Consider the following 24,598-nt stretch of genomic DNA (forward strand, 5'->3'; position numbering starts at 1 on the left):
CCTAACTCTTAAAGGCTAGACTAAGGGCAATCAGGCACATAAGCATGCATACACACTTAAGCACATAACTCACTTAAAACATATCACAAATAAGAAACATAGGTTGAATCGGAGACCAGAGCAGAGGAATGCTCGGTGGTCAGAGTGGAAAAACTCAGTCGAGTAGAGCGGGGTAGCTCGGCGAAACAGCGGAGAAATGCTTGCCAGGGCAGAGGAATCAACTTGCCCGGGCAGCGAAATCATGAACTCTCTGGCAGAGCAGTGGAGAAATGCCAGAGGAATGGCGAACTCTCTGTCGCCAGAGGAATCAAACGTCAGAGGAGTCGAATATCAGAGGACTCAATCGTCAGAGGAATCGATCTCAGAGGAATCAAATATCAGAGGAGTCGAATATCAGAGGACTCAATTGTCAGAGGAATCGATCTCAGATGAATCAAACTTCAGAGGAATCGAACTTCAGAGGAATCACGCTCAGAGGAATCGAACTCTGAGGAAAAGGACTCGCTGGCAGGTCAGCGAGGAAATGAATTCTCTGTGATACCCCGGGAAAACATCTTCTCTGGCAAACTTGGGAAAACGATTTCTCTGGCATGCCAGCGGGAAAACGAATTCTCTGGCATGCCCGAGAAATGACTTCTCGGTTCGAGAACAAAGCTCAAAACAGAACAGTGCCCTAAAGAGCAACTCGAAAAACTCGTCAACTTTGTCATCCTCAAAAATCATCAAACACTCAAAAACATCAAAACTTAGCATGCATCAACATAACTCACTCAAGAACTCTACAAACTCAAAATCATCAAAAACATTTACTCCTTCATACATCCTTACTCCACACCAAAACATCATACAAGACTTCACTAACAGATTTTTCCCAAAATCACATATCAAACTCATTTTGTAAAAACTCCATCTCCAGACTCAGTTTTGCAAAAACTCATGCTCAAGACTAAATTTTTGTAAAACACATGCTAATCACTTCAAAACATCACATAACACACAAAACATCTTGTAACACACATCTCGACTTGGTTTAAGAAAATAAGGATTTTTACAGGGCACAAGCCCAAGTTTTTCGAAAATGAAGAAAAGAGAAGAAGGGGAAGTTTCTCATGCTTAATACATCTTATTACTCACACAAATCACCACATACTTCTCACGCAAGTCTAGACTCCAAAAAAAATAGAACACTTACGCAAAGAGTTTCAAGAAAAAGACGTCTTTTCTCGATTTCTTCCGGTTAGAATTCAACAAATCTTCTTGAAACAACCGTGGAAAGTGTTTAATGCTCGATTTAGCGGAGTATTTGGTCTCAGTGGTGACTGGTGAAGCTTTGAGCTTAGTCTCCAATGGAGGAGAGAGAGAAAAATCGTGAGAGAGAGAGAAGAAGTTGAAGGACTGAGACTGATGAGAAATGACGGAGAGAGAGAGACGCTTCGGTTTTAACAATATTCTTATCCCAAAGGATTAGAAGCATTAAATGCGTGAATAGTGAATTGTCTCCCCTTAATCAGCAAGTCTCATCCGGCTAATCACACATGTGGGAAAAGGAATTATAAATAAGATTGTGAGTGTAGGGGTGTGCGACGGCAATAAAATCATATAAGCCAAGATTTTGAAAATCAAACTGACTCAAATAACATAAGTGCGCACATAACATATAAATCATATAACAACAAACAAATAACTCACAAAATTATCACATTATAACAGATCATCACTCGCCATTAATCTAATGGTCATTCTAGCTTAATTCTCTCTACAGAAATTCTCAATTACTACCTCAACTCTATCTCTCGTTCTTCGTCTCAACTCGAAAACAAACATCTCCATCTCAATCTATCATCATTCTCAATTATCATAACATCTCTATCTTACTCATATCACCATCCATCGATAACTTCCTCACGACTATAGTCCGTTAGTCTTTAACTCTCGATAGTATTTCGATACTATTGTAAGGTAACTAAATACGGGGTGTTACAAGAGGATAGTTCAGTCAGATTGATATCATACGCAGCGGAAATTAAACTTAGTTTCGCAATAGCCTCAGTGTAGCAAGTTGTTGGATTAAGGTTTCTCTTTGCTGTTAGTCAGTGTTCAGTTTTATCAATTGAAATAGCACAAGTATGAATGTAAAACTGAAAGCTGTAAATAACACAGAGACTTTTACGTGGTTCGGATGTGAACTCGATGTGAACTTTGAATCTCTATCCGATGTGATCGTCATCGGTACTCCATGCAATCGCACTATCTCGCGAATATAGATCTGGGCTAGCTTGTCAGATCCATAGGTGATCGGAATTGGGATGAAATGTGCACTCTTCGTCAATCTATCAATGATCACCCAAATAGCTGTATTCCCTCTTTTCGACTTCGGCAATCCAGTCACAAAATCCATAGCAATATGGTCCCATTTCCACTCGGGAATCTCTAGTGGATGCAATTTGCCATAGGGTCGTTGGTGAAGTGCCTTCACCTGTTGACATGCTAAACATTTCTCAACAAAGGATGCTATCTCTCGCTTCATGCCCTCCCACCAAAACTTTGTTCTCAAGTCTTGGTACATCTTTGTACTTCCCGGGTGTGCAACGTAGGGTGTGTCATGAGCTTCGCTCATGATTTCATTCTTTAACACTTCTATACTAGGCACACACAATCGTCCCTCGAACATGATGGCGTTATCGGCCGTTTCATGATATCCATCTACTCTCTCGGTTCGGATCTTCGATCGTAGCTTCTCAAACTTCTCATCTTCCCTTTGCGCTGTGACTATCCTCGATCGTAGGTCGGGGGTAATACTTAGCATAGCAATCATACTTTCTGCCGTCTGGGGTGGCATTACTACCTCTAATTTCATCTTCTCGAACTCTTTGATCAAGCTCCTCTCTTGAGTAAGGAGAAATCCTAACTCCACTTGATTCTTCCTGCTCAACACGTCGGCGACGATATTGGCTTTTCCTGGGTGGTAATTGATTCCACAATCGTAATCTTTTACCAACTCCAGCCATCTTCTTTGTCGCATGTTCAGATCCTTTTGCTCAAAGAAATATTTGAGACTCTTGTGATCTGTGTAAATCTCACACCTAACTCCATAGAGGTGGTGTCTCCAAATCTTCAAGGCGTGTACTACTGCTGCAAGCTCTAGATCATGCTTCGGGTAATTCATCTCATGCGGTCTTAGTTGTCGTGAAGCATAGGCTATCACTTTTCCTTCTTGCATAAGCACGCATCCTAAACCACTCTTCGACGCATCCGTATAAACGGCATACTCCTTATCTGCCTTGGGTACGACTAACACTGGGGCAGTAGTAAGTCTCTTTTTCAGCTCCTGAAAACTTCGTTCACAATCATCCGTCCACTCGAACTTAACTTCCTTCTTTAGCAGATGTGTCAATGGCTTGGCAATTTTTGAAAAGCCCTCAATGAATCGTCGATAATAACCTGCCAATCCTAGGAAACTTCGGATCTCATGTGGCGTAGTCGGCGATCTCCATTCTTGTACTGCTTGTACTTTCGCCGGATCTACCTCAATCCCTCTCGCCGAAATGATATGGCCGAGAAAATTGACTTCTTCGAGCCAAAACTCGCATTTGCTGAACTTAGCATAAAGCTTTTCAGCTCGCAGTCTCTCCAAGACAATCTTCAGATGCTCCCCATGCTCTTGTTTACTCCTCGAGTAAATCAGGATATCGTCTATGAACACTAGCACGAACTTATCCAAGTATTCGTGAAAGACTCTGTTCATAAGATCCATAAATACTGCAGGGGCATTCGTCAGTCCGAAAGGCATAACTGTGAACTCATAATGTCCATATCTCGTGCGAAAAGCCGTCTTCGGAATATCTTCTGCTCGTACCTTCAATTGATGATATCCCGTTCTCAAATCGATTTTTGAAAACGTGCATGCTCCTTGAAGTTGGTCGAATAAATCGTCGATCCGGGGCAACGGATATTTATTCTTCAACGTCACTTTGTTTAGCTCTCGGTAGTCGATACACAACCTCAGGCTGCCATCTTTCTTCTTGACAAAAAGGACCGGCGCTCCCCACGGGGAAACACTAGGTCGAATGAAACCCATGTCTAAAAGTTCTTGAAGTTGCAGCTTCAATTCTTGCAACTCTGCAGGGGCCATCCTGTATGGTGCTTTCGACATCGGTGCGACTCCAGGTTCGAGATCTATCGTAAACTCGAGCTGTCGATCAGGTGGTAAACTTAGCAAAGTTTCAGGGAAAACGTCTTTGTATTCCCGCACTATTGGCACGTCATCAATATCCGCTTGGGATTCTTCCTTCTGATTTAAATACGACATACGCGGTCGTGTCCTTCTTTTGTAAGAGCTTCTTGGCTTGCAAAGCCGAAATAATCGGCGTCTTCTTCCATTTTCCTTCAATGCCAATGAAGGCAGTAGGCTCTTGGCCAGGTGGCTGGAATGATATTTGTCTCTCCTTGCATTGTATCTTTGCATGGTTCTCTTCCAACCAGTCCATTCCCAAAATTATATCTAAGTGCCACATAGGCATCACCCTCAGATTCTTGGCCTCGAGCTTCAACGTTCCTAACTCAAATTCTACGTTAGGACAAACGTGTGATACCGTAGTAGTTCTGCCTATGGGTGTAAACACTTTCAGGCATTGTGGAGCAGACTCTACTTTCAGTTCTAAAGTATCTACACACGTGTGAGAGATAAAAGAATGCGACGCTCCAGTGTCGAACAAAACTACTATGGATACGCCTTTCATCTCGCCTATACCTGTCAAATTTCCCCGATTCTGGTCTTGAGCTTTCTGATTGATCGCGAACATTCTTTGATGATGTTGCTGTTGATTCGCCTGCGGCCCAGCTGGTTGTCTTCCCGGCTGCTGTTGTCGGTGCATTGGCTGCTGGCGTACTGGCTGTGGTAGCGGTAGGACTCCTTCCATGGCCTTGAGCTGCGGCTGGAACGGTCTCGGTCTTCCACCGGTTCCACTTTGCTGTCGGTTCGGGCATTGGTTGGAGTAATGCCCGGCTCTTCCACAGGTGAAACAGTTATTTGTTCCCATTCTGCACTCCCCCAAATGTAACTTATTGCATTTTGGGCAGGGAGGTATTCCTCTTGGCCCTTGTGATGCTGCCGCTGGGGCTGCATAAGATCGTTTATCCTTGCCTTGAGAAAAAGGTGGCGCATTCTGACCTTGCCACGGCTTCTCGGGACCTTGGTTTCTCTCGTCCCACTTCCTTTTTCCCTTCGGACCTTGTCCATAAAAGGATTGACTCCCCGATTGAACATTCGGGTTTGATTGGGGAGCAGAGGGTTGACTCATCTTCTCTGGCTGCATTGCCAGCTCCATGTCCAGTGCTCTGTTTAGTGCTTCGGCATACGTGAGTGCGCTCTGACTTGCTAAGACAACTCGAAATTCTTGCTTTAAACCGGCACAAAATAACTCTGACATCTTCTCATCCGTATCCACTCGATATGGTGCATATCGAGCCAAGTCACAGAAACAACGGTCATATTCAGCTACCGTTTTATTTCCTTGCTTCAAACTTGCAAACTCCATTTCTTTCCTTCTGCGATAGCTACGCGGTATATATTTCTCGCAAAGAGCTGTTTTGAATTGCTCCCACGTAAGCTCATCTATTTGCTCTGGGGTCAAAGTCTTCTGTTTGGCCTCCCACCAAAAATCTGCAGACCCCTTCAGCTGGTAAGTCATGCACATAAGGTGCTCAGCGTCGTTGCATCTAAGGAACCTAAAGATCCTTTCCATACTTCTGATCCATTCCTCTGTTTCAGCGGGGTCTCCGGCTCCACTGAAAGTAGGTGGGTTCTGTCGGAGGAAGAGCTCTTCTACTCTCCTCTCTTGTTGTGGAGGAGGTGGAGGTGGTGGTGTAGGATCTCTCTGTTCTTCCTCCTCCTCTTCTACTCGATTTCGATTTTGCCTTCTCGGAGGCATGCTATAAAGAAAGGAAAATTCATATCAACCTCGGAACCAAACTCTCAATGCTGCAGTGCAGTGCAGAGAAACGATTTATATCAAAAGTCAGAGAGGCATGGTCCATCAGAGAAAACAGCATATCGGAGCAGAGGAATCCCTCCTCAGAGGAATCACTCATCAGCGGAATCGCTCAACAGCGGGATCGCTAGTCAGTGCAGCGAAATCAAAAAGCTGGAGGAACGGTCTCGTCAGAGGAATCACTTCTCCAGAGGATTCACTTCCCCAGAGGATTCGTTTCGCCAGCGGAATCGCCTCGCCAGCGAAATCGCTTCGCCAGCGGACTCGCTTCCGCTCTGGCGCAGAAATCTCAGTGCTCTCATCTCATCTTACTTCCTCTTTCAACGTAAACTCTCCTTACCTCTACTCTATCGTTTTCTCATCATCTAAAAACTCTCATTTGTTGGTCACTCACTTCTATTATCACTCATCTAGTTAAGCAGCATTATCAACAAATCAGGCAACATCATCATCAAGTAAGCATATATACATAGAAAGATTGCCTCTTTGAGGTCTTTTCACAAAAGTTGGGATATATGTACATCAAAACAATCCCTAATACTATCATGATGCTCCATCTATACAGGCATCATACGTACTAGGCATCTATAGTTACGCACTATTATGCTATTTCATCTATGTACATCAGTCAAGCATCGCAAAAGGCATATTAGCTTCTATGCTAAACAGCACAATCATCGCCCACCATCAGCTCCAGGCGCTCCACTCTCTACTTCATCACCTTGCCTGTCCTCTCTTGGCTCAGCCTCTCCATCCTCATATTCATCAATTAAGCGAAAAACGCTATCATCGTCCGTCTCATCTTCCACGTCAGTATCCATCATTGGCCCGTACACAGGTATCTCGGGAACAGGCACCCACGTCTCTTCGCCAGTAGCGGCAGTCTTCCGCTGCAGTGGCCGAGTCCGACCGTAGCCAACCGTCATCGCAGGAGTTTCCTCCTCGGATTTGTCCTCATCACTATCAAGTCGGGCAGGGTGTCATCCTCCCTCCTGGCATCTCGAGATGGCGAAAACAGAATCGCGTGCATCATTGTCTGAAAAGCCAAGGTGCCCGGCTCAGGCAAAGGAGCAACCCTTGGATATGGATTGAAAGACACAATCTCAATCGGCTCAGTGGAAACAATCGGCTGCTCAGCAACCACAACAGACGGTGCTGTTTCAGAGGGCGGTAATGGCAAAGGTGCCGTCACCGAAGAAAAGTCCCATGATGGGAAATTTGCACTGGGAAATGGCATGAGTGTTAAAGATGAGAATGGATCATGATCCCTCACAGGGGAAAAAGTTTCAAGAGCAATCGGCGCTGAGACAATAGGCTCAGACGTAACGGAAATAGGATCAGCTGGAGGTGGAGGAATAGTTGGATAAAGCTCCGTTGGCAGTGGAGGTGCCTCTTCTGCTCCTCCTGGCGCTGGTCCATTCAGGTTCCCATAAGGCGGTGAAGGTGGATCGCCGAAGGCAAAATAGCGGTAGCTAATCATTGCAATGAACCCGCGGAAGTCGGCGCCCAAGTAGCGCCCGAAATCATTCCGGAAGATGTAGTGGGGTACTAGGGAAGCTACCCATTCTTGCCACTCCGAAGGGAGTTGCGGAATCAAGTGCGTAATGGCCTCAGCCTCGCCGATGCCGCAAGATGTAGCCTCCATCCGGCGACTATGGTAACGCGCAAGGAATTCTCCGAGCGTATCACCCTCTTGAGGCCCAGTAGTCCTGAACCAATTGCGCATCGCCTCGCGATATTGCCTTTGCGTCGCTGTATCCTCTCGACTCTGCATCCTGTAATATTTACATCGTGTTCATCAAAAGTGAACGTAGCACTTGCCTGATATTCCTCAATCAACAACATACTCGTTCTCTTGTGGTACGGTGGTGCCACGGCTATACTAGCCTCAAAATCTCCCCATAAAAGGGACAAGTGTTGCCTCAAGTCATACTCCATCTCCTCAAGCATTTCCATCATTAAGCCAATTCGTTAACTCATTAGTAGATACAAGCTTAAAACTTATCATAGAAGCAGTAAAGAACATCAAAACTTCAAGAACATCAAAACATGAATACATCAAGAACATCAAAACATCAGAACATCATAAACATCAAAAACTCTTACCTCCGTAAGCAGGCGGAGATGGGGTGTTGGGGGGGGGTTGTTTCCAAGAAAACTCTCAACTAGTCTAAGATTCAAATTTAGACTAGGACTCCTTTTAGGAATATGTGCTAACAAAGTTCGGCTTAGTCAAGAAACTTACTCAGAGCAGACGACCTGCTCTGATACCACTCTGTCGCAGCCCGCTGCCTAGCCATTGATAGCGTAGACCGGGTATCGATACGACTAAATGAAAGTAGGAAACGAAGGGTGGAAAACTAATCTCGTCTTTGTGCGGAAGTGTAAACAACTCGTAACAATTTTAACATTCTTCTAGATTATAAACATTGGCATTTCTATAAAGGTCAAGCATCGGAATTTTTGGGTTAACATAAACAAAAGGTCGTAGTTCATACATGTACAAGGATTCTAATATATACAGAGTTACACAACCAAAGGTGATCGAACTATATGTATGGAGACATATAGCCGAGAGTATATTTCTTAACTAAGCCAAGAATGACTTCAAAAGCATCATGCTGCCATAGAGGCGGAAAAGCATCAAAAGGTGATCACTCGAAACAACAATCCCTGCCAACACCATGCCATCCTCCGACCATGCTTAACCTGCACATTTAGAAATATATGCAGGGCGTGAGTACATAATACTCAGTGGGCAGACGCCGAAATACAAGAAAAGTGTTCTTAGAGCTATATGTTTGAAGCTTGCCATAACATCAGCAATACACAGAAAATTAAGTTAACGTCAAAGAGGCTGTGTATGCAGTTTTCATAATCAAGCATCATATAAAAGTGTCTGCAGACAAAATAATCAACAAGTATGTACCGCATCTACAAATTATCATCATCAAGGTACTGAGAAGTAGGCCTCCTTCTCAAGCACCGTGACCGGCCGACCCGAAGACGGCTCACAGTCACCTCTGTGTACACAACCCCGCTTGTGGCAGGATCCGAATTCGTCTCATCAGTAGAGGGTAACACACAAGTTCATCATTAGAAATATTGGCAAGTCAAACAGTTCATAAGCATCATTTTAACTCAACATTTGATAAGCTCATAACATCAATAATTCATTTTAGAAAACTCGGTAATTTCATACTCATCATATTCTCAACATACTGCCCACCTGTAGGAACTTGGCGTAGTGCAGGTGGTACCTCGGAAAGATCTTTACTTACGTCCTTGGCTGGTCTCTGTAGTTGTATCGTCGGAATGTGCATGCGATAAATGAGGAACAGTTAGAGACTTCCTCACAAAAAGCTTAACCTCAACCTCATAACAAAACTCTAATCTTATTCTCAACCTAACTCTTAAAGGCTAGACTAAGGGCAATCAGGCACATAAGCATGCATACACACTTAAGCACATAACTCACTTAAAACATATCACAAATAAGAAACATAGGTTGAATCGGAGACCAGAGCAGAGGAATGCTCGGTGGTCAGAGTGGAAAAACTCAGTCGAGTAGAGCGGGGTAGCTCGGCGAAACAGCGGAGAAATGCTTGCCAGGGCAGAGGAATCAACTTGCCCGGGCAGCGAAATCATGAACTCTCTGGCAGAGCAGTGGAGAAATGCCAGAGGAATGGCGAACTCTCTGTCGCCAGAGGAATCAAACGTCAGAGGAGTCGAATATCAGAGGACTCAATCGTCAGAGGAATCGATCTCAGAGGAATCAAATATCAGAGGAGTCGAATATCAGAGGACTCAATTGTCAGAGGAATCGATCTCAGATGAATCAAACTTCAGAGGAATCGAACTTCAGAGGAATCACGCTCAGAGGAATCGAACTCTGAGGAAAAGGACTCGCTGGCAGGTCAGCGAGGAAATGAATTCTCTGTGATACCCCGGGAAAACATCTTCTCTAGCAAACTTGGGAAAACGATTTCTCTGGCATGCCAGCGGGAAAACGAATTCTCTGGCATGCCCGAGAAATGACTTCTCGGTTCGAGAACAAAGCTCAAAACAGAACAGTGCCCTAAAGAGCAACTCGAAAAACTCGTCAACTTTGTCATCCTCAAAAATCATCAAACACTCAAAAACATCAAAACTTAGCATGCATCAACATAACTCACTCAAGAACTCTACAAACTCAAAATCATCAAAAACATTTACTCCTTCATACATCCTTACTCCACACCAAAACATCATACAAGACTTCACTAACAGATTTTTCCCAAAATCACATATCAAACTCATTTTGTAAAAACTCCATCTCCAGACTCAGTTTTGCAAAAACTCATGCTCAAGACTAAATTTTTGTAAAACACATGCTAATCACTTCAAAACATCACATAACACACAAAACATCTTGTAACACACATCTCGACTTGGTTTAAGAAAATAAGGATTTTACAGAGCACAAGCCCAAGTTTTTCGAAAATGAAGAAAAGAGAAGAAGGGGAAGTTTCTCATGCTTAATACATCTTATTACTCACACAAATCACCACATACTTCTCACGCAAGTCTAGACTCCAAAAAAAATAGAACACTTACGCAAAGAGTTTCAAGAAAAAGACGTCTTTTCTCGATTTCTTCCGGTTAGAATTCAACAAATCTTCTTGAAACAACCGTGGAAAGTGTTTAATGCTCGATTTAGCGGAGTATTTGGTCTCAGTGGTGACTGGTGAAGCTTTGAGCTTAGTCTCCAATGGAGGAGAGAGAGAAAAATCGTGAGAGAGAGAGAAGAAGTTGAAGGACTGAGACTGATGAGAAATGACGGAGAGAGAGAGACGCTTCGGTTTTAACAATATTCTTATCCCAAAGGATTAGAAGCATTAAATGCGTGAATAGTGAATTGTCTCCCCTTAATCAGCAAGTCTCATCCGGCTAATCACACATGTGGGAAAAGGAATTATAAATAAGATTGTGAGTGTAGGGGTGTGCGACGGCAATAAAATCATATAAGCCAAGATTTTGAAAATCAAACTTACTCAAATAACATAAGTGCGCACATAACATATAAATCATATAACAACAAACAAATAACTCACAAAATTATCACATTATAACAGATCATCACTCGCCATTAATCTAATGGTCATTCTAGCTTAATCCTCTCTATAGAAATTCTCAATTACTACCTCAACTCTATCTCTCGTTCTTCGTCTCAACTCGAAAACAAACATCTCCATCTCAATCTATCATCATTCTCAATTATCATAACATCTCTATCTTACTCATATCACCATCCATCGATAACTTCCTCACGACTATAGTCCGTTAGTCTTTAACTCTCGATAGTATTTCGATACTATTGTAAGGTAACTAAATACGGGGTGTTACAAGAGGATAGTTCAGTCAGATTGATATCATACGCAGCGGAAATTAAACTTAGTTTCGCAATAGCCTCAGTGTAGCAAGTTGTTGGATTAAGGTTTCTCTTTGCTGTTAGTCAGTGTTCAGTTTTATCAATTGAAATAGCACAAGTATGAATGTAAAACTGAAAGCTGTAAATAACACAGAGACTTTTACGTGGTTCGGAAAAACCCTTTCCTACATCCACGGCTGGTTGATCAGACCAACAATCCACTCCGCAAGTGCTTGCCTGGTGCACTGCAAACCGTACCCGTGTGCTTGCCTGGTGCACACAACCGTAAACTGAAGATAACCCCTCTTCAGCACCCACACACCTCGCGTAGGATTTCCCTGCTAAGCACACCTCGTGCTCAGACTTTTCACTCAGAGTTCAGAATACCTTCCTGAACTCCGAATCACTCAAACACTCTTATGGGGGAGAGGTTTAAACGAGTGCCAACTATACTTACAAAGAACAAGTTCTTTGAAGCAAGTTTGACCTTTGGCTTCTGGGTAAACAGATATATGCCTAGGGTCTAAGAGAATGTATGTAATCAGCAGTGACTGATTTTGGCTTTGGAATTCTCTTCTTCGATTCAAGCTTTGGGCGGTTAAGCTTTAGGCTGAGTAGCAATTTCGGCAGAGCTTCAGCTTATGTCGTTGAATCGGTGAAGGTTGAAGTGATCCTCGAGCGCTATTTGTAGGAGAACTCTTGAATAGATCCGTTGGCGTAAATCGTCCTCAAGATTTCTTCCGTTGGAGAGCAATTTGAATTTGGGCTGAGGCTTCAATCTTCGAGGTTCCTTGTCTATGTGGAAACGGCTCTCTTTGATGGACAGGAGACGTGACATCTCTGAAAAGTAACCACCAGATAGGAATGACCTCTACAGAGATAAGATATTGAGATCTCTGCATTTAATGCGGCTGTACTTGTGCGTACGTGGATTCCTCTGAACGTTGGAAGATCAGTCCTAGGAGGAATGTTCAACTGATACTTGACTTTAGTATCAGTCCATTGCGCGCATTAAATAATCAGTCTTCAACTGATTCTTCAACTGATACTTTAGTTGGTATCTGCAGTCTTCAGTCTTCAGTCTTCGACACCGCAACTAAACTAGAAACGAACTCTAACACTTGAGTTCAAAACGATTATAGTCTATTACAAATAAGTCCTATGAATTTTGGTATCATCAAAACAAGGGTTAGGATATTCCACAAGGTTCCCAACACCACTTTTAGATGCGCCATGTAGTGTGGCTTCTTCTTATGCTCTGCCAACCTGATGTTAAATCCTCTTCGCATTTTTCAAGTGGTCTCATTCTTTGATTCTTCTTGCTTCGTCTTCGGCTCAGATCTACATGAGCTTATATAGGCAGATATGCATTCATTGACTTCAGCTCTAGGAAAGCCTTCGTCCTTCAGCCTCAACTCTGTGGACCTCTTTGAGTTTCTTCACTCGTGTGCATTTCGTCGGACTTATGTGTTTGTTGTGCGGTTATTTGGGCCTACTTCATTATGTATAAAGTGGGCCTTAATACCATCCTCGTCACTTTTATTGACTTACTAACATAAAGTTATATTTTATTAGATATTATAGTGATTAATGGCTTCTAGAAGACCCATGTCGAGCTGCATAAGGATAATGAAGTTGCAAATGAAAGACTGAATTGTTTGAAGAAGTATTTCCTAGATATTTCTCAATGGAGGATTGTGATAAGGGAGTTTGTAAACTTTTCTAGCATGTTGTATGATTTTGCTGATTCTGACTTGATTGATCAGCGTTATGACTTGGACCCGAATAGTTGGTGGGTGACATATGGTCCAAGTGCACCGACACTTCAAAAGTTAGCTTTGAAACTCCTTCTTCAACCTTCATCTTCTTCATGTGCTGAAATGAATTGAAGCACGTACTCTTTCATCCACTTTGTTGAGAAGAAACAAGTTGGCTCCCCAACGTGCTGAATATTTGGTTTATATTCATAGCAATCTTCAGTTGTTATCTAGAAGAACACCTGAATACTACAAATGAGAGACAAAGTTGTGGGATATTAGAGGAGACAACTTTGGTATGCTTCAGAATGTATGAGATCTAGGATTGCGCAGTTAATGCTTGATAAACAAGAGTTGGATAGTGTTGTGTTCACTGAAGAGGGCAATGATGATACACTAGATGAGAATGAGGAAAATTTCATGACTTAGTAGTTTCTTAGTAAGTTTTTAATTGAAAGAAGACTTTCAAAATATTTTTAAAAAGTATATACATATTTTTGACATATTCGTATTGTGATTTTTGGAAAATAGATGTATTTTTGTCCCCGTGTCGTATCTATATTCGTATTTTGTATTTGTGTTTCTTAGTTCATTAGTAATCTTGTTGTTTTCATCGAAGGGTCCTTAACACTTTTCACAGAGAAATGAAATGTAAAGAGAAAAATATACATAAAACAAAAATAAAAATAACTATATTTGGAAAAGAAAGTTTTTCAATAATGCAATTCAAATTTGTAATGAGAAGTTGAGGTGGAAGGAGATTATTCTCATGAGTTCAAATTTTGATGGATTACTTTGCATGATTGATAAAATGGATAATTGAGTACTTTTATCCTCCATAGTAGGATTACTCCAATTCCACCTTTTTGACGGGATAAGAATCAAACAAAACTAGCTTAAATTATAAAAGTAATCAAGAGTCTTGGGATAATCCCAAAGTTTCACTCCAGCAAAGTAAACAAGAGATTAACCTTACTATTTTTATCTATCAAGACAATTCTTCAAAGTAAATTAAGTTAGATGATTAATTATTTCATAATATATATGTATATATATATGTATGTATTTTTAAGCCATCAATATAATATCTTGTTATATATATATATATATATATATATATATATATTTGATTTTAATGTTCTATTAATATATTATATATATAATAAGTATTTATTTATTTAAATTATGAAATTATAAAATATTACGACCAATAAAAAATTACGTACATATATAATAGAAACTATGTTAAAAAGTAAATAATATTATATATTATTTACATATAGATGTATATTTATCAAATATATGTATTTATATATAGTATATTGTGAGATGAAAAGAAAATTAAAAATATTTAATGTATTAAACTTGATATTATTATACTAAATTAATTACAAGGTCATGTTATAATTGAGAATAAATTGAAACTTTGTGTATTTTCTGGCCATACTATAAAGTCATGTTATAATTGCAATTAAATTGAAAATTGATGTATTTTCTGGCCAAATTATAAGATCATGATATAAAACAGAAAATTGACAAAGTATATGTATTTTCTGGCAATAACCCCTATGTAATACTCCCTCCATCCCACCATCATAAGTGAGACATTTCTTTTAGGCACGGGATTTAAGGAATTAGAGTTTAGTTGTTTAAATATAATTCTAATTTTGTGCTTAAATAAATATATAAATAATTAGTGATTTTGAATTAAATTTAAATTAATTAATGAATTTTTTAATTAGATTTATCAGTTTAATTGATTGATTTTTTTTAATAATTTGATTATATCTATAATTAATGATTTTTTAGAAATTAATTCAAAAATAATTTAAAAAAACCCCCCCCCCCCCCCCCCCCCCACCCCCTGCTACGTCACCGCCGCGCATGCGGTAAGCGCCACCCTCTCCATTCCAATCTCCAAGCACGAGGAGAAGAGTATCATTTTTTTATTTGATTTACGGCTCCAAAAAAATTTGCAAGCTTCGGCCTCCATCTGCAAACTCCGCCACCCTCGCAATTCCCTCAACGCCGCCGTCCACCCCAAATCGAAACCCTAGCAACCGCCTCCCTCCGCCCACCCCAAATCAAATAGGCCGCCTCTCCTCCCACCCCCCAAATCGGATGGAGTTATTCGCAGAACCTGTAGTGGCGCCATGGCGGTGAAGAGGGCGGCGATTCTCGCCGTTGACGGCGAATTCAAGGAAGACCGGCGGTATTTGGCTTGTGTTTACTACTGGAGAATAAGAGATGGAGAAAGGGGGGACCGTCTCCTCGCGGCTCCAGCACGACGGGGGAAGGCGTCGGGGGCGACGCGGCCACGATGGGTGGGGGGTAGGGATATCGTCGGTGGAGGGTGGATGGATGGGTGTGGGCCGCTTTCGTACTTTTTCCATTCAAAATTTGATGGTTTTAGGAAAGAGAAAGAGAGAGAGATTAATTAAGAAAAAATAAGGACGCACTCTTGTTAACTAATCTCGTAAATTCTCTAATCTATATATATTATATAAAGGGTTAATTACGCCAAAAACCATGAACTGTACCCCAATTTCCAAATTTACCATGAACTTTGATTTTTATCAAATTTTCCCTGAACTTTAGGGCGTGATCAATTTTTCCATGATTTTCGAAAATCTCCAATTTGACTGCTGACTTGGCACCATTTAAGTCACCTGAAAGCTGACTTGGCACCGGCGACGATGTGAAGAAACGACGTCGTCCTATACTCGTGAAACGACGTCGTCCTGTTTGAATTTCCAATTTTCAGATCGGGATTTGGGGCGGCGGATCTGCGAGGGGTGGAGGTGACTGGCGCGGCGGCGGCAGGGGCGTCGGATCTGGTGCGGGTGCCGGAGGCAGAGCAGAGCCAGAGCTGCTCTCGGCCAGAGCAGAGGGGGTGGTGGAATTCGCCGGAAATCGAGCAGCAGCAGTCGAGCCCAAACCCCACTGCTGCATCTGGGAGACGGCGGATCTGCAGAGATGGTTGGTGGGGGCGGATCTGGTTTTGCGAAGGTGGGGGAAGGTGGTGCGTGGTGGAGAGAGAATGGAGCGGCGGCGGTGAACCTGTCGTCGTCTCCGATCTGCCAAAGAGGGAAAAAAATAAGAAGATGAGAAAAAGAAAAAAAAGGGGAAATAGAGGAGGAGTTAGGGTTTACCGATTTCGGGCGGCGGCGCGGCTTACGCCATGTCCGTGCGCGTGTGAGAGTGTGACAGAGGGAATGAGAGAAGAGGAGGGAGTAGGAGACGGCGGCCGTGTGGCCGGAGAGGAGGAACAGGCGGCGGCGCACCGCGTTAGTGGTGTCTGTTGTCCTGTTTCCGGCAGAGTGAGCGAGAGGGATAGAGGCGAGAGGGTGAGAGAGGAGAGTTCAGGGAAGGAGAGAGATGGAGCAGCCGCGCCGCTCGCCGGCAGCGGCGGCCGCGGACAGAGGGACCGAGAGAGAGAGATGAGTGTGTTTGGGGAAGAAGAAGAACGATCCACGTAGGAGCCGAGAGAGAGAGAGATGAGTGTGTTTGGGGAAGAGGGAGAGAGAGAGAGCCGAGCCACGTAGGCGCCTTGTCAGCTCGGTATTGCCACGTAGGAGCCAGCTCAGACCGGAGTATTACCGGAGGTCAAAATCATGGAAAAATTGATCACGCCCTTAAGTTCAGGGAAAATTTGATAAAAAACAAAGTTCATGGAAAATTTGGAAATGGGCCCAAAGTTCATGGTTTTTGGCGTAATTAACCCTTATGTAAAGAAGCAGCAAATTATTTACCGTTATTTTTTAACAGTGTTTTGCTAATATTTAACGGCAGCAGTCGATTCAATTTACAATAGTAGTTTATTGAACTCACACACTAATTATATATACTAGAATATCCATTCGTGCGATGCACGACGAACATCGAAATTAACGATATATTTAAATAAATATAAATAAATATAAAAATATATTTTAAAAATAAAATAAAATAATTCACGTCAATTATACAATAAAATCTTGAATTTAAAAATTATATTAACAACTTTGTATAAAGTGTAATAAAAATTATTCAATAACAAAAATTAGCATTTACACATTATTATTATAGAGTTACATGTCATAATAAATATTTTCATATACAAACATAAATAAAAAGTTATAAAATTTTAATGAAAAGAGAGAAAATAAAATATTTTAAAATTTTCATAACTTATTCATTTTAAATTTATTTTTGATGTTTTTATACAATAGTATTAAATTTAAGATGCATATTGAAAAAAAAATCATGAATTAAATTTGATACTCCATATTTACAAAAGAATTAAATTATGAAAAACTAAAAGAAAAAAAAGAGTGAAAAAATTGATGGGAGAAGAGAGAGAAAAAGAGAGGGAAAAACTCCTCTTTTATATATTATATAGATTCCACTAACCCATCAACCCACGTATTCCATTCAACACTCTAAAATTAAACACGTATACATCAATATAACTTAAACACGTATTCATCCAATACTTTAAAATTGTTTATACTAATACTAATTTATCACAATATGGAGTATATCTCATGCATTGTTTTGCACCTTGACCGATTGATTCAACTTTGTATTTGGTGTGAAGGTTTTTTTCCCTTTGAGGGGTAGATTTACATTTCATTAAAAGGTTAATTGTTAGGTGTATAAATAACATAGTATGGTCATGACTTGCTTTGATTGAAAATATATTACTCAGTCTCACTTATAATAGTAAAATTTTCTTTTCACTTTTTTTATTTATAATGATATTTTATAAAAAAATAGAATATGGTCTCTATTCACTCTACACCCATAAATAAATAATCTCTACCCACTTTATAGCACCTTTTTTAATCTCTATGTCCAGAAAAATCTATATCTATATAATCTATATATTATATAAATATTAAAAAATTAAAAAAATTATGAATTCTTAAATATATTATTGGACTAATTAATTTGGACAATGAGATCAAATAATTTTATATATTTAATTTTGTGTTGATAACAAAAACTATTCATTTCAAGTTTTTTGAAAATATAACCATTTTTTGAAAAAAAAAATATAGTTTTTTTTTAATATAAACTAATACATCCGCCCAATAGATGCACAGCGAACATTAAAATTGAATATTATTTTAAACAATTAAAATTATTAAATGGAATCAAAATATAAGCAAATGCGGAATATTTTTAAGGGCAAAGGTGCAGATTGCCCCCTGAACTACACCCCCTAGAGCTTTTAGCCCCCCATTCTCGGTCAAGGCGCGTTGACCTTCCCAAAGTCTCGGAAGAAGGGTGCAGATTGCCCCCTGCATTAAACGGCTGTTACACGCCGTTACTTAATTTTTTTTTAATTTTCTAGTGGGCTCCATCCCCAACCAGCAGCAGAACTACCAATACGACGCCGAGTCCGTCCGCCGCGCCACCTGCCTCCGCCGCATCTTCGCTTTCGTGATCGGCCTCATCGTCATCTTCGGCACAGTCACCTTCATCGTCTGGCTCATCCTTCGCCCCCAGCTCCCCGAGTTTCGAGTCGACTCCTTGTCTATATCCAATTTCACGCTCGACAACGACTTGCTCATCTCCTTCACCTCCGAGATCAAGCTGACCGCCAAAAACCCTAACAAGAAGATGAAGCTCGGCTACGATCACATTGAGACCGCGATTTACTACCAATCGTATTCCCTCTCCGAGACCACCGTCGTGCCCTTCTATCAAGGCACGAAGAACGAGACCTCTCTGACGGCGAGATTCGCTGCGGCGGGGAGTTTTCTGGAGAAGGTGGCGGTGGACGAGATTACTGGCGAGAGGGGGAAGAATGATAATGTGAATTTCAATTTGAGGATGCTTTCTAGGGTTAGGTTTGAGGCCAAGGTGTGGAGGACTCGAAGGAGGTTTCTGAAGGTGTTCTGTGGGGATCTAGTTCTTGGACTGCCGACTAGTGGGAGATCGGGGGTGTTAACCGGCGGACCGAGGCAGTGCCGCGTCGAGGCCTTCCCTCTCTCACTCAATCATCAAAATCGATTCCTCTCCCCATTCTCTCCACTCTCATCGCTCATCTCTCTTTGTTTCTCACCGCTCTCTCTTTCTCTCCGCCATTGCTCACTTCTCCGGCGAGAATTGCCAGCCGTCGTACCCCTCACATCCCTCCGCTCTCGCCACCGCCTCCCATCTGTCCTCCCTCTCTCTCTCGCATCTCCGATAGCAGACGGCCAAGGATGGAGCGCCTCCCCCGCTACTAGCCTCCCCCTCATCCCTCTCTCGCGTTTCCGGCAGCGGACGGCCAAGAAGGAGCCGCCGCTGCAGATCTTCTCCGGTCCGTTCTGTTGCTGGTTGGGGGTGGAGCCCACTAGAAATTTTAAAAAAAATATTAAGTGAACGGCGTTAAAACGCCTGTTTCACCCTAGGACCTAATTGCACCCTTCTTCCGAGACTTTGGGGAGGTCAACGCGCCTTGACCGAGAATGGGGGGCTAAAAGCTCTAGGGGGGTGTAGTTCAGGGGGGAATCTGCACCTTCGCCCTATTTTTAAAAATAATATAATTCAGAACAATACACAAGAAAAAACCTAAATTTAAAAACATAACAATTTTTAATTTTGTATTCTCAATTGTTGAAGTACTAATTTATAAAGAGTATCAATTAAATGATAATTTGGTATTTCATCTATTAAAAGTACAAAATTAAAAATTTATACTCCCCCCGTCCCATGAAGCAAGACCAAGTTTCCTTTTTGGTCAGTCCCACAAAGCAAGACCAGTTTCTAAAAGTAGCAAAAAATTTACTCTTTATTCGCTCTTTCACTTTTTCACCTACCACAATTAACACACAAAGTCAAAATACCAATTTCTTAATTCTCGTGCCGAAAAGAACTTGGTCTTGCTTCATGGGACGGAGAGAGTATATTTTTAGATTCATGTTCTTTAATGTGTAAATGATGTGATTTTTTTTTTAAATAATTCACATTTGCTTATATTTTGATTTTGATTAATAATTTTATTTATTTATTAAAAATATTATTTAATTTCGATGTTCGCCGTGCATCGCACGGGTGGGCGTACTAGTTTTTGCTAAAAAGGGAAATGATTCACTTTCGTTGGAATGTTCCGAAAAAGGATACGACTCACTTTCGATGAGACAAAGTGAGTATATAATATAAATGTAGCAAGTTTAGATCATTGTTTTATGAGTTATTATTCAAAAATAGCTCAAACTTTGACCTCATAATGACTAATTTATGTTGTTTAATATACAACCTTAGTCAAAATTTCAGCTAATTGAGGGGTGACATGACTCATCAAAAGTTTATTTGGTCATTAAAAAATTTATTAAACCCCGAACTATTTTCGTACTATCAATTATATTCTGAATTATTGAAAATGATTTTTAAAACCTTGAACTATCAATTTTGTATCAGATGTACTTTTTATCCATTTTCATCCTTTAAATTTTTAATTAATAAAGCATATAATCACATCATTTTATATAATGTATGTCAAAAAAAAAAGAATAATTCTAAATACAATTGATATAAAATTAATAGTTTAAGGGTTAAAAAAATATTTTCGATAGTTCAGAATATAATTGATAGTGCAAAAATAATTTGAGATTTAAAGTGATATTTATCCTATTGACAATTCCCCACAAACTGAACCATGAACTTATTTAAAGCAAAATAACCTGAGCAATTCCATAACCAAGTGCCTTTGATCCCTTATTTAAAATCATATTCTCAAATGCATCCAAGCAAGTCAAAATTAGCTTCTGGGATTCTGGATGAGCAAGTAGTTTTCTACAAGACCCAAGAAGTCGTGAGCATCCACATTCGAATTCAAACACTTAGAAAGTAACAAATATATCTTGAATGTGAGAGTGGTAGATGAGATGGGCCAATAGGAATTGCACTAATTTCCACTGCTACATACAAAATAACATCGCCGATGGGCGATGGGGAAAAGGAATCATGCAATCGATCAAGAGAGGAGAAGCAGCAACAAGCAGAAGTAATAAACAAACAAGCATCAACATATACTACTTCATGATCACGAGAACTACAAAGTAGAGTTGCATCAAGTTAGAAGATTTGTTGGAAATTAATCAGATGCCCTTCAAACAAACTTACAACATTATTCAAGTTGAGTCCAAGCTGCGATATCTTTATTTTACAATATGGTATCGTCTGATGGGCAGCAAGAACTGAAATCAAGCGTCGCCGACGTGCTTGAATTCCTGAACTTCCTTGAAGTCCATCCATGGCTTCACCCAAACCTTGGCCTCGTAGACTTTGTTGTGGCCTCCGTCGGCCGCCTCCAGCGTTATGTAGTACATTGTGCCCGCAACAACTTGCTGCTTCACATTCGACACCTTTTTGAACTCCAACAGAGAATTCTGAAACCAATAATGAAATTCTGATTTTTGATCGACACTGTACAAATGCACAAATTAAGCAAACAAAATCCGAAATTGTGGAAAGCATAATCAGCGATGTCGTTGCATAAATTCACTGTACTGCGGAAAAGGAAAAGGTGAAAACTCACCCATAGTGATCGTGCCAGTAGCAAATTTCAGATCTAACAAATAGTGAATCTAAACCCTAGATGTGTGAAATTCTCAAAACTAGGCAAGGAAGAGCGAGATAGTGGTAAGTGTTGTTAGATTATTAATTAATTTTTCAAAAAACAGAGAAACGTAAACAGAACAGCGCTAAAAAATCACTCTAAAAAACAGAAGAAATAGAAACGATAAAAGAAAAACCTGCTTCTTGTTGTGTTCGTCGAGGGCGAAACGAGCTAGAGCGTCGATTTCAAGGCTGTTGGCTGATCCCTCGCTCTCGCGAATCGCTCCGGGTGCTGCCATTCTCGCGGAATTAGTGAATGGAAAAGGAGAAAAATTGAATCGTCGTGTGCGAGTGAGTGAGTGAGTGAGTGAGAGTGAATTGTAGGAGGCACGTTGATACAGCAGCGGTATTTATAGCAACTGGAGAATCGGCAGTCGCTGTTCAATGATGTTATCCGAAACGCGGAGCAAGAAAAGAGATTCGTAGTTTGCATAATAAAACTTAGGCGACAAGATTTTAATGCTCCTCCCCCAATACTATTGGTGGCACAAAATTCTTATAGCCCACAAATCAGAGGAAAGGTGTAAATTGAGTAGAAATACTAGTGATACCTAGGGATGCAATCGGCCCAGTCCATCGAATTTAGTTCTATCGGGTTTCGAATTAGTCGGGTGCGGGCTAATCGGATTGGAGTTTTTTTCGATTGTAAATCTTCAATTCTAACCCTAAACGTTCGAATTTCGGGTTAACCCATCGGGCTAATCAGGTTAAAGGCGTAAAAATAAAATTATCATTTCTATTTTATTATTCTTAATGATCTAATGTATAATGCATAAAATATACATAGATATTAAAGATATAAATTATATAGCAAAACATGAAATGCAAAAATATAAAATATTCAAGATTACATAATATATAAAAATAAGTTAATAACAATAAAATGTTCAACTTTGTTATAAAAAAAATAAAAAAATATTCAACAATAGATTGAAATCATAAATCAAAGCATCTCAAAAATAAATATAAAGCCTAAATATTTGAGTAACACTCTTCTTCAACATTGATAATATTTGGAAGCACAAAAACCCAAACTCAAAAATTTGCGAGATTCGTTAAATTATCAGTATTCTGCATACAATATCAACTCACGTGCTATAAATTCAGTAGCAAATCCTCAGAGCTACACAATAAATCACAACTCCTATTTCCACGATAAAATTAGCAACCATAATTGATCAGAAAAATCTGCTGCTGAAGTAATACAAGGTTAGTAAACCAAAAAATGATTAAAAACTATAAAAACATGATAGTGCAATAAGCGGTGGACATGAAAAGTGGGACAACAAATTTGTCATTCATTTCATCTGATAAATTACAATACTCAGAAACGAAAACAAAAGCCATTAAATTGGAAAATGAGAATTGGATGAAAATGAGCTGTGAAGAAGGCGAGCAGGGAGGCGTCGTGTGACTCGTGTGATCATGTCGGACCGGTGGCTGGAGTTGGTGCCAGATCGGTGGTACGGACGGCGAACAGCGGACGGCGGATTTGGGGGCGTCTCTGACCTAAATTTCAATTTTGATTTTTTTTTTTAATTCTGTAACCCGACGGGCTAGCGCGCTTCAATCTGCCAGCCCGAACGGGCTAGCCCGATTTATAATCGGGTTGCGATTTTTCTACCCTAACCCTCTAATTTTATCAGGTTATTCGGGTCGGCCCACGGGTTTCGGGCTGAATTAACATCTCTGCTAATACTTTATCTTCTCACAATATCACTTTAGTTCGTTCATAATATTATTTTTTATTTTTAATTATAGCAATAAGGTCCACATAATATTTTTATTTCTCTCCATATATTTATAGTGGGACTCAAACTCTACCCACACCAATATCCACTATTATCAACTACTTTCTCTATCTCAATTTTTAGTATTCGTTTAAGAGTGGCATGTGTTTTAATAAAGTTGTTGAATGTATTGGGGTGGAATAAGAGTCCCACATTTATGTGAGTGTTAAAGTAATTAAAGAAATAGATATTAAAATATGGGACGAATTAAAATAAAAATATGAATACTTAAAGATTGGGATGAATAGAGTATTATTCATAATATTTTTAAAACTTGTGTCATCCATAACGTGGTAATGATATCGTAGATGAATGGAGTATAATTTAAATTTTGTAAGAATTAACTTCTTATATTTAAAAATAAGTCACTTATAGTGAGATAGTCTGAAATATGATACATATCATTTTTAGTGGGACGAATAGAGTAATATTTTCACTTTAAAATGAAAGGAAAAAGGAGCAATGAATTGGGGTGGAATTCTATTTTATAGGAATAAAGGAAAAAGAAAAAGAATTTAAAAAAATTGTATTATTTTTATTTTTTATAATAATTTTATTAATAAAAGAAATTCCATTCTAACAAAAAAAAATTCTGAACTACTTTTTGTCCCATTCGTGATTCGAAATTATTTGGTCGTCCCACTTAGCATTGGTATGCCGACATAAAAGTATCTTGACTTTCATTTACTTTTCCGATTGTTTTGTGTCGTATATTTCTCTGAAAGATTAAAGGGTGAGTTCTCTTTAATTGAAAAAAAAGGTAGAATACATGAATTTTCCTTTTTTTATTTTTTATTTTTTTACATATTTTATTATTGAAAAAAAACTTTCGGATAGAAGGAAGAATTTTTCCGAACAATTCTTTTTCTCATATTTTTATTCTAATTTATGATAATATCGTCACAAATTAGAGGTGTAATATTTTCTTATATTATATTTTTATGATCTTTCAATTTTTTATCATAAAAATTTATATACAATTTAATTTATTTTTCTATATTTCTCTTTCTCTCCTCATTTTCTCTCTCCTCACTTTCTCTCTCTATCTATTCTCTCTTC

The 24,598-nt window shown here is 39.9% G+C and overlaps 2 protein-coding genes across 2 annotated transcripts; one reads left to right on the plus strand and one right to left on the minus strand.

The window, feature by feature from the left end:
* The first annotated feature begins 18,310 nt into the window (after positions 1-18,310).
* Positions 18,311-19,511, plus strand: LOC131005338 (NDR1/HIN1-like protein 10). The gene is made up of 2 exons (XM_057932256.1): positions 18,311-18,335; positions 18,496-19,511. Exons 1-2 carry the CDS (start codon positions 18,311-18,313, stop codon positions 19,509-19,511), a joined length of 1,041 nt encoding a protein of 346 aa, XP_057788239.1.
* A 1,625-nt stretch (positions 19,512-21,136) lies between these two features.
* Positions 21,137-22,187, minus strand: LOC131017494 (cysteine proteinase inhibitor A-like). The gene is made up of 2 exons (XM_057946249.1): positions 21,887-22,187; positions 21,137-21,520 (listed from the first exon to the last, which is right to left on the minus strand). The coding sequence occupies exons 1-2, from the start codon at positions 21,986-21,988 to the stop codon at positions 21,335-21,337; spliced, it is 288 nt and encodes a 95-aa protein (XP_057802232.1). The 5' UTR covers positions 21,989-22,187; the 3' UTR covers positions 21,137-21,334.
* Between the last annotated feature and the right edge of the window lie 2,411 nt (positions 22,188-24,598).

Source organism: Salvia miltiorrhiza, chromosome 1 (assembly GCF_028751815.1).
Source record: "Salvia miltiorrhiza cultivar Shanhuang (shh) chromosome 1, IMPLAD_Smil_shh, whole genome shotgun sequence".
In the NCBI taxonomy this organism is placed as follows: domain Eukaryota; kingdom Viridiplantae; phylum Streptophyta; class Magnoliopsida; order Lamiales; family Lamiaceae; genus Salvia; species Salvia miltiorrhiza.

What these genes read in the sequence shown, in the direction of transcription:
- LOC131005338 (XM_057932256.1), top strand. Translation starts at nt 18,311, where the DNA reads ATGCGGAATATTTTTAAGGGCAAAG. An exon ending in GAATATTTTTAAGGGCAAAG is followed by an intron (nt 18,336 to 18,495) that starts GTGCAGATTGCC and finishes TTAATTTTCTAG; the next exon opens with TGGGCTCCATCCCCAACCAG.
- LOC131017494 (XM_057946249.1), bottom strand. Translation starts at nt 21,988, where the DNA reads ATGGCAGCACCCGGAGCGATTCGCGAGAGCGAGGGATCAGCCAACAGC. An exon ending in ACGAACACAACAAGAAGCAG is followed by an intron (nt 21,521 to 21,886) that starts GTTTTTCTTTTA and finishes TATTGGTTTCAG; the next exon opens with AATTCTCTGTTGGAGTTCAA.